Raw genomic sequence first — 10,963 nt, forward strand, 5'->3', positions numbered from 1 at the left:
TCCTCCTCCTCCTCCTCCTTCTCCTCCTTCTCCTCCTCCTCCATGGCTCTCCCAGGCCCTCCCCTGGGCCTGTGAACAAATAGGCTGGGTTTGTACCAGCACCTGCTCAGAGGTAGACCACTCAAAGGTATCAGTATGAGCCTGGCCCCAGGCCCAGTGATTTATTTAGTTATTTATTTTTAAGAAAGGATCTCTTTTTGTAGTCCAGGCTGGCCTCAAACTTGGGATCCTTCTGCTTCTGCTTCCTTAGTGCTAGAATTGCAACCATAAGCTGCTACATCTGCCTGCTTCTTATCTTGCAAACACCAAGCAGGAGCTGCCAGCGTGGGCTACCCATATTTCTTATAAGAACAGAGTGGGTTGGGGAACCTTTGGGTATAATAAAAGTGAATCCAGATTCACCTCCACCCAATTTCTCTCTACACTGGCTAGGTCACAAATGGAGGTTATGGTATTTCTTTTGGGCTCTGGAGACATATGTCAGGTGCCAGCACAGTCTTTATACATAAGAAAATGGCCGGCAATAGAGAGAGACAGCAGTTGTGCCTAAGGCCCATGGCATTTACCAGCCTGTTCCTGACCATCTTGCCTGTCACCGTTTCACCCTGGACTCTGTCTTTGGCTTCTGTGACCCTCTGAGAGGAATGGACAAAGTCTGTTTATCCTGAGTCTTGGCAGCAGGCGCAGGTGAGAGAGCCTGAGAACAAAGGTGTGTTCTGACATCCCAGAGCCAGTTGTCAGGGGAACACAGCCACAAGGTGACGACGAAGTAGCTTATAAATAAGGAAACACACACACACACACACACACACACACACACACACTGGGGCCAGAGCTGGTTCCTGAGTCTTCCTTTGTTTACTGGCAAAGGCACACTTTCTGAAAGCTGACTGGAAAGAAAGCTTCCTTGGGACTGGCTGGCACACTGTCTCTGGAACCATGAGGGCAAATCTGGGTGCTGAGAGATTTAGTTAATACTCCAGCCATCCTGAGAGCCAGGTTCTCATTATGATGTCTTGGGACCCATTGTTTTAGTCTAATGACTCAAAGGAGGGCATAAGTGTCTCATCCTGGCCACCAGCAGTATCGTGGCATAACCACAGTACAGAAGAGTATAGCGGACTATTGGAACAGTGGACCTGAAGAAATTGTAATTTTCCTAGGAGTTCCTGGAAGAAGAAAAAGGTTGGGATGCTGGTGCCAGCCAGAGGGTCTACTTGACTTCTGGAACTAAATCTCACACAGTTCTGACAACCGGTCTGTCCACCTTGCAGGAGAGCCTTGAGTGATGATGGCAGGACCACACCTTGACCAGGACTCCTTAGATGAGCAGACTCCTTGCCCTCTGTATAGACCTGAGCCTCATGGCAGAACCCCAGTGGTGGACTTTTGAGGGGAGGTGACCCAGGACTCCCCCCCCCACCTTGATTTCTTCCAGATGGGGCTTCTCCATGTAGCCCTGGCTGTCCTGGAGCTTGCTCTGTAAACCAGGCTGGCCTCTGACTCGCAGAGATCTGCCTGCCTTTGTTTCCCAAGTGCTGGGATTAAAGGTATGCACCTGGCTGTCGCAGAACTTCTTGTTCTTCCTCCCAATGTGGCCTCACCGAATAATCCCCTTTTCCTGCTTTTCATCAGTACTTGCTTATCAGGATGAGTGGCTGGGCACAGCTTGCTAGGACGGTCAGGGTCCAGGCTCTGACCTGAACAACTCCAGGGACAAGGGAAGAAAGAAGCAAACTGCTGCTATTCCAGGCCTATCCCTCTGCTAGGCCCACCCAGACCCCTAGTGGAAAGAGTCCACATCAAGGTCATCTACAAGATGAAGTCTTTTGGAGTGGCTGGCCCTATACTGGCTTAGTCACTGACCCTGTTTACTTGCCATTCCCAGAAGCTACCTATGAGCTTGGAATGGGGTCCACCATGTTCCTCAGAAACTTGGCCTACCTTGGGAGTATGTCAATCAGTGTCCTGGTTCCAGGAGGGGTGACACAAGGCTGGTGCTTCCGGGGACACAGACCCTTTGCTGCAGGTTCTATCTGAGTGAGTGGCTACACCCTCATCTACCTCATCCCCAGGCTCCCAGGGATAGAGGACAGAAGAGGACAAATGTAGCCATGGCCAGACAGCAGTCCCATCTTAGGCTACTGAAGGGTCTATTGAGCAGGTTAGCCCTTAGGTCTCGGGATTCCCTTGAGGTCCGTAAAGCACAAAGGAGGATCTGGGTCTGGGTCACATGAGGTTAAGTGTTTCTAATTGGTAGACTAAGGCCAAGACTGCCTAATGGTGTTCTGTGAAGAAAAAAAGAATGCAAGAGGGGCTCACACTCAGGCCCAGCCCTTGTCTGTCCTCTCTGCTCCTTCAGCCTCAGGGCAGGAGGCATCTGAGTTCACCCAGGTATAGCACTGAGAGATGAACTCAGGACCCTAGAGATAAAGCTTTATGGTGGGTCTCCTTTCCCAACAGGACCTCCTCATCACTAACCACACACATTCTTGCCGCTCTCTGTTCCTGCCCAGACGCCACCCTATGGGTAACTTGGCTACTAGATAGGGTTCATACTCCTCTCCCAGCGTGATCTCAAACTCTTCTAGCCCAGAGTCCAGAGACAGAAAACCCTTACCTTGTATTTTCCACATTCTTTTTCCTTAACGTGGAAAGTAATTTGATCCAAAGTCAGATAGCAAGAGCTATAGAATACTAAGGATAGCAGTAGACTTAACTGATTAGATGAAATAAGTAGGTGTGAGCCCATGCTTACATGAATAAATATATATGAATGAATGAAATACATGAATAAATATACACAGAACCAAATAGCCACCAAGGGGAAGGATTTATTTCCAGAATAATCTCAGGTTGCCACTAGGCAAATACTACAGTACTAGTCATCGTAGTCACTATCGAAAGATCTGTACTAAACTTACAGCGGAAAAAGTTTGTATTATCTCCAAGTATCTCCCCTCAAATATTTATTAACTATGAAAGGGAAAATATTAACAATAATAGTGGAAAAACCCAGCACACACCAACTTAGCCAGATGGCTGATATTCATATCACTAGTAATCACCTATTACCAGCATTAGGTATCTGGTTTGATGCCCTGAAATATATAACACTTCTGTGACATTCTTATCCACAGCTGCATGGCGCAATGTGATCATGAGAAAAATCACATAAACCCGGCAGATCAGGAAAGGCTGCAAAGCTGTCTCACTCTGGAGTCCAAGACGGGACACCTAAGTGCAGTGGGCTAATGGACCGGACCAGAAAACCGAAGAAGGGCACCAGTGGTACTTTGACCAACGTTAATTTCCTGGTTTTGATAAGTGCATTGTGGGTAATTTGCACTGATAACATCAGAGTTGGGTGTGGTGGCACATGTCGCCCTGGGGGCCAGAGTCAAGGGGAGTCCAACCTGGATGGCATAGTGAGTTTCAAGCCAGCCTGTGCTGTATAGTGAAACCCCGTTTCAGAATAAAACAACAAATAAATTGCTGAAGTCAGAGGAAGCTAGATGAAGGGTGTATGTAAATGTTCCGTGCTATTTTAACAACTCTTCTTTGAATGAGAAATTATTTTAAAATAAGGGTAGGAAATTAGGTTCTTACTACACAGGATGAATGGCTTCACACATAGCCCCTAAGGAAGGAAACCTTACGTGCAGAACACAGCACACGGGAACAGGTATATTATGCATGTGAGTCACAATCCAGATACCAGATTCCTATCTCCTGGCATCCATGAAAGGCATTTCTCTGGGCTGACCCTGTCCTCCTGTGGAGAGGACCTGGGACAGTTTGGATGGGCTTTTGTCTTCTGGAGGATGTCAGGGTGCTGGAGGACTAGGCAGTGGTATATTCTGAGGATGGGCCTTCCATCCTTGTCAGCCAGGATATAGGGACCTGTCAGGGGCCCTGCGCTCAGCCTGTAAGGATGAGGTCATTTTGCTCACTGTCCGTCACTGGCTAAGTCAGCATGGGTTCTGACACATGTCTTGTTCTCAGAGTCCTGGTAATGCATGTACGGGGGAGGGGCTCAGTCATCACCTAAAGACATTTATGGATGGCTTGGCTCCCAGCTTAAAGCTGTTGTGGGGTGGTGGGCACTTTAAGAGGTGAGGCCCACTGGAAGGAAGCGAGGTCTTCTGAAGGGGATTTTAGGACCCTGGCCTCTTCCTCTCTCTCTCTCTCACATGTCTTCTCCATGAGGAAAGCTACATCGCTCTAGCACACACTCCCAGTCAGGATGTGCAGCCTCACAACAGGTGCCAAGGCAACAGAGCCCATTGATCATAGGCTGGAACCTTGTCTCTTTATAAATTGCTTGTGTCGGGCATTTGTTGCAGTAACTGAAACTGAGTGGCACCTTCCCACTGGTAATGCACGGGGCTTCCATCTTCTCCACATTCTCCTCAATACTTGTTTTGCTTAGTTGTCACCCAGACTCCAAGTTACTGCCCTGTCCCCTCCCCCCAGGGAGCCACTCCACCCTACTCATCCCATTTCTTGCTTCCTTCCCTTTTCTTTTCAGATACCTATGCCCTTTGCCTTTTAACTCCCACCAACCCAAAAAAGCAAGCAAGGAAGGGAAAGGCTGCGGAGCAAAGCAAGTCATAGTGTGCACACATGAGCATTTGAGACAGGAGTCACAGAGGCCCCTTGGTACAGCATGGTGGGACACCTATGGACTCAGGAGCTGGTAGTCCCCCTGCCCTTTATATTCTCAGGCAAACAAAATCATCCAGGATGAGGACAGCAGCCAGGCTAGACTCGCTGTTTGTGAAGGTTGCAGCCAGTGGGTTCAACCTCCCAACTTAGATGCAGGGAAATTCCAGATCTGAAGGATGAACTCCCAGTCTTAGATGTCCCAGGGCCAGGGTAAGTGTTCTGAGTTCTTGCTAGGGGATGGCAGCTGGAGAGGCTCAGCCAACTAGGACCCAAGACAGTCAGGGTGCTAGTGTGAGGGATCCAGAGGCTGTCACTCTCCATGAAACTTGCATCCTCCACAGCTGCCACCCTTGCCTAGGTGGTCTCTTGTAACAGTGACCTCCATAGCTTTCTCCCAGTCTTGCTTTCCATAGCAGCTAGATCAAACTCTAAGAACAAGGGGTTTGGAGAGTTGATAGTCATCTGTAGTTCTCTTTAGGAGGCAGAGGCAAGAGGATCCCCGTGAGTTCAAAGCCATCCCGCCTTGGTGATGCACTGAGTTACAGGTTAGAAAAAGACGATATCCTGTGGCCTTGTCTCAAAGGAAGAAAATAAAAACATAAACCCTGGGTTTGCTATTTCCACAGTCCTCAAAATATAATCAACTTTTCAGACTACCCAGAAGCTGGTCCTAGAGGCAGCGCTGGCCTTTGATCCTTCCCCGAATGCCACCTACGGTGTCAACAGGGCTCTTATTCCCAGAACCGGCCACATTCTTGGCTAGATAGGACTGTCTCTTAGCCCCATATTTGCTTCACACTCCTTCCTGCAGGCTACCCAGATCTAGCTATTCCACAAAGAGAAAGGAGTTTATTTACCCAAAGTCACACATAAAACAAGCTATGATTTGAATTTTGGCTCCCAAAGGCCAACAGATAAGTAGGGCTGACAACAGCTCTCCGAAAAACACAGCTGGCATGCCCACAGGCATCAGAGCTCTGCAGGTGGGACCCACACCCTAGCTGTCTACACCCTGGGGCAAGACACATTTTCTGTTGACTGCTCTGTGGTGCTGAGGGAAAGAGATAAGAAATTGAGGCTGTTGTTCCCAGAGATCTCATTGGGAGGAACCTAGGGTTTTTTTGTTTTGTTTTGTTTTTTTTTACCAGCCTAGGGAAAAAGACAGAGCAGAAGCAGCAATGGTGGGAAGGCAGATATTCTACCTGCCTGACCAACAGCAGGTAATCAGTTCTGGGTGATGCTCTTCCCAGAAACAGTGCTTGTCTTGATCTGTTATGACCTGGTCCTCAGCAAATAACGCAGCAGGAAACTAAGAGGGAGTAGTAGGTCCCCATTCAGATTCTGGTGACTTGGGGAACCTGTTCCCAGATCACTTAGAGGTAAGTCAGTGGGCTTGGCTGGGGCCCTGCTCTCCAGCTGACACTTCCCACAGAAGTACTGGTCTCTCCTTGAGTGTCCAAAGGCCAGGTTCTAGTTTTGACTCCTTACATCCAACCCATGTCAAGGGGCTGCTGCCTCCTTTTGGAGAAAGTGGGGCCTCAACACAGAGGCCCTTTTGTCTCAAGACCCTTCTTTGGGTGTCCATCAACAGACCACCACAGCCATTCCTGTGGCAAGGAAATAGCTATGACTACAAATCCAGACAGTCTGGTTTGGCCTGCCCAGGGAAGCACCGGGGCTCTTGGGAAACTCTGTTGTGAAACTCAGAAAGGAAAAGGCAGTTGGTGACAACACTCTCTTTTTTCATCCCCTCCATGCCACAAAGAAATTCATCAGCTTTGAGTGTGCGCTGCGAATGCACTCATAACCCCCGCTCTGTGCCTGGAAGGTTCGAGATGGTAGGTGACACTGACCCAGACACTGCCAGGGGTTGTTGGGGGGCACGGACGCAATTCAGTCTCCATTCCCAATGTCTGGTTCCAGCAAGGCACTACCACCTACCTCTGTCACGATGGTAGACATGAAGACATCCTGGCTATACTCCCAGCCATCCAGACAGTTCTCCTGCTCCAGCTGCTCCAGATCCACGTCCTGTCCTGGCTCCAGCCCCATCGCAGAGAAGTTGGCGATGGTGGCCAGTCGGTAGCGCCGGCAGCTCTGAGGCACCTGTTGTCCATCCTTCATCTCCAAGGGGATGCTGTGGTTGCGCCAGGAGCTGCTCAGGTTCACAGTGTCAGGAACCAGGCAATGGTGCTCCGGGGTCCCCGCCAGGAACACGACTGACATACCATTGAAGCCATTGGGGATGATGCTGGCACTGAGCAGGAAGAAGATGAGGCGCTGGAAGGGCCCCCACTCGCCCAGGAAGGCGATCACCTCGTCGTAGTCCCGCATGCTTCCACCTCTCCTCCTCAGCTTGCACGAGGGAGGTAGGTGGGGAGAAAGGGTTCAGCGATTGCGGCGCGCTGCGGGGGATCTTCCTAGGTGGCTGCGTGCAAACACGCCGTGGGTGCTGCAAAACTCCAAGGGGTTGGCGCGGAGCGCAGGGAAGCCGAGTCCTCTGGACCACACCCCCGTGCGGCGAGGCAGCGAAAGGCCACTGCACTCCACGGATCTGGGCGGAGCTCTCGAGCCGGCTCAGCCTCCTGCTCCGTTCCTTGCACCCAGCGGCCTTCCACGCAGGCCTCCCGCCCGGGGTCAGCCTGACAACGCCGGTGCAGCCCGGAGCTCCAGCTTTCTCGGCCCCACGTAGGAGGGAGAGAGACAGGGAGGAGCGTCTCGAGAGCCAGGCCTAGCCCGGGGCAGGAGTCCGTTGCTCCCTGATCCCAGTCTGGAGACTGAGCTCAGGCAGGCAGACCGGTCAGCTAATCAAGTCCGCGCTCCCAGGAGACCTGTGTAGGGGACAGGAGCGCCACCTCTTCACACACAACAGCGTGGGAACTCACTTACGAACCTTAGCACGGCTGTAGTCCATCACGGGACCGCGGCGGCCCGAGAAGCGTCCTTGGAAAAGCAGGATCCTCACCTTGCAAAGAGGCAACTGTGGACCTGGTGCCAGAAAAGGATGTGCGAGGTCATGCTGAGTCAGAGACGCGCCCTGGATTAGAAGGACTGGATCACGGGCCCCTGAGTCGTTCTAGTGTCCTTTCGGAAGATTCCCTGTGGCCTTTATAGAGACACCAGAGGGAAGCCGGCCCACTGAGGGAGCGCAGAGGAGTCACCACGCCTGGGCTCGGTGTTTGTCCTTTTGCACTCTCAGGGCACCCGGAGCCTTTTATTGCGGCACGGTGCCAAAGCCTTCTTGGACTGAAAGGCCTTCTATTTGCAGAAAGGCCCATTCTAGTCTAGGAACAGAGGGAGGAAGGGACAGAGAGAGGACAAACTGGTGAGATTTGGCCCTCAGAACTGGCAGGGGAACCAAAAGCGGGATTGCCCTTTTTCTCTCTCTGCTCAGTATTCCCGTCTAAGGTCCTGGGAGCACAGTGCACTAGATAGCCCAAGCTAGAGCTGGGCTCCCCTAGCCTGGGATCCACAGGCCTGGGGAAACTCATAGGCTGAGTAGTCCAACACTTCGCACAAACAGGTTTGTCTCTTCAGATTCCGGCAAGGGACCGAAGGAGACTTCTGCTTTTTTCTTTGTTTTTGTTAGTCTCCCCATGAGCCCCACTGTTAGCCTGACTTCCTACCAGTAACTTACATTTCTTTTCCTGTCATTTAAGACAAACCTCCTAGTATGCCAGGACAACACTAGCTTATGCTTTTTACTTTTGTTCGTTTGAGACAGGGTCTTCCGATGTAGCCCTGGCTGTCCTGGAACTTGCTATGTAGACCAGGCTGGCCTTGACTCACAGAACTCCGCTTGCCTCTGCCTCCCGGGTGCTGGGATTAAAGCTGTGCACCTCTGTGCCTGGATCCGTGCTTATGAATCCAGTGAGAGAACTCGCAGGGTTTCTTTACTTCTGAAATGTTTGAGTGGTGGTATGTTGTGGTTGGAATCTCACTTAGGTTCTGTCCTTCCACTTCAAATTACTAACAAATCATAAACAGAGACAAGAACCAGCTGTTTATTTTTTGAAGAATGATTCCCAAAGAACAAGACTGAAGGACTGAGGAGAGTGAGCAAGGAAGATGAAGCCACCACACAGAATGAAGATGAAGTCACCACAAGACACAGAGTTGAGCTGGGCCTTGGCAGGCTGCAGGGTCAGTGCCCACGCCGTGCACAGGAGCTCTCTCAGAACCTGAGGTCCACTGAATGAGCAGTGCCATCCTGCCTCGAAATGTTAGCACTGTTGTCAAACATGTAATGTATACCTTAAATCCCAGCAATGGGTAGGCCAGAGTAGGATGATTGTAAGTTCAAGGCCAACCTGAGCTGTGGTAAGACCCTGTGTCAAAAAGACCTTTTTGGCACTTTTAATAACACTAAAAATATCATTACAATTGCTAAATACTAATATTAACCAATAAAATTATTAAATAATATTTGACTAGCATTAAAATAGTAATGCTTTTAAAGCATTACAAATGTGCACCCCCACACCTGGCTTTTGCAACGCTTGGCTTTGTGAGTGCTGAGTAGGCATTCTAGTAACTGTGTAGATATAGATCTTGCTAAGATGTACAGGCAGGTCTTAAACGCCTGTGGGCCCAAGGGATCCTCCCACTGCAGCCTCCCAAATAGCTGGGACTACAGGCACACACCTCTGTGGCCAGCTCAGTTGGTTTTGATTACTCCATTTCTTAGTGTCCCTTTCTGTGTCTCACCTGCAGGAGCAACTGCCTCACTCTTTTCACATGCCTCAGTTTCACCTTACCCACCTTGTTATGGGAGAATGGAGCTTGGTCCCTCTGGGTAAAGTAGGAGGCAGAATATCATAGCTCCATCTCCACTAAAAGCTACTCCCAGACACCTAGATGCTGTGAGAGCTAAACAAGAGTCCATCTGCTCAGCTGTTTGCCAGTCGTTGACAAGGGTATGTAATCAGCCCATTTTCCCTCTATACAAAATGAATCAAAGTGGCTGTATCTTGGTATGCTGGGAGGAGTCCCTTCACCTGTAAGTTGTGCTGGCGTGACTTTTGGCTAGTTTCAACACAGGAAGCTAACCCATCTGGGAGTCAGGGCTGAGTATTTTGCTCCCATCAGCTGCTTGCAGAGAACTACCTCATGAGACCATAGGTCTGTGCTGAGGGAGGAATGTTGGTACACCTGAGCTGGTGTCTGTCTGACCTTCCCACGGCTGACATACATGCATATACCCTGCTGACCTGCTTAGACATGAACCAGAACCTACCACTTTTGTTCTATGATGAACTGCTGATCAGCCTGCTAATACAACTTAGAATCTGGTACTACCCAGCTCATTATGTGGCTAGCTGTACTACACAAACCTTTGATGGCCCTTTTTGCCTGGTTGCCAGTTTTCACTGGTTCATCAAGAGGGACTTGGATGGATCTGGGCAGTGATGGCGCAAGCCTTTATTCCCAGCACTTGGGAGGCAGAGGCAGGTAGATTTCTAAATTCGAGGCTAGCCTGGTCTACAGAGTGAGTTCCAGGGCAGCCAGGGCTACATAGAGAAGCCCTGTCTTGAAAAAATAAAAAGAAAAGAAAAACAACAACAACAACAAAAAAAAAACAGTGAAAAAAAGAGGGACTTGGATGTAATATCTTTGGTCTGTTGGCAGTGTGCTATCTGGGGTAAACAGTTATTTCTTCATATTTCTCCAGGAAAATCACATGATCTGCTCTTACTAGGATGGACTGATCCTTCTGACTCAGTGAGCCAGAAATAAATGCATTCCCCTTTAAGTTTATTATGTCAGGCATTCTGTAAAGAGTGACAAGAAAGCTAAAACAAAACAAGAAACAAAACGCCATGACCTATTGTTGCCTTAAAGTTCTACCCCCTGTGACCACTCTGATGCAATTGAATTCCAGCATAATTTTTCTTTTGGAGAACAGGCATTCAACCATAGCCATTGTTAATAAAGGGTACTGAGAAGAATGTCTTTCGTTGTGGTTGTTAGTTCTACCAAATATGGTTTTACTTATGAATACCCCCAACAACAAGCAACTCAGGGGAGAAAGGGGTTTATTTCAGCTTACAATGTCAGGTTGAAGTCTCTCATTGTGGGGAAGTCAAGGCAAAAACTTCAAACAACTAGTCATATTCACAGTCAAGAGCAGAGAGTGACGAATGTGTGCTTACTCACCTATACTCAGCTCGATTCATGATTCCCTGCCTAGGGAATGGTGTCACCCACACTGGGGTGGGCCTTCCCACATACACTAGCTTAACTAAGACAGTCCCCTACTGGTATGCTCACAGGTCAGCCCATTATAGTCAATTCC

At 49.5% G+C, this 10,963-nt stretch overlaps 1 protein-coding gene across 1 annotated transcript in view; it reads right to left on the reverse strand.

The window, feature by feature from the left end:
- The window catches only part of LOC110332109 (solute carrier family 22 member 4), a 46,754-nt gene extending 38,914 nt beyond the window's left edge, over positions 1-7,840 (reverse strand). The window contains exon 1 of the mRNA XM_021213101.2: positions 6,610-7,840. Coding sequence (XP_021068760.1) covers positions 6,610-7,002 — 393 coding nt within the window. The 5' untranslated portion in view covers positions 7,003-7,840. The remainder of the gene's footprint in view (positions 1-6,609) is intronic.
- Positions 7,841-10,963: the final 3,123 nt, after the last annotated feature.

The sequence above is a fragment of the Mus pahari genome, chromosome 14 (assembly GCF_900095145.1).
Source record: "Mus pahari chromosome 14, PAHARI_EIJ_v1.1, whole genome shotgun sequence".
In the NCBI taxonomy this organism is placed as follows: Eukaryota; Metazoa; Chordata; class Mammalia; order Rodentia; family Muridae; genus Mus; species Mus pahari.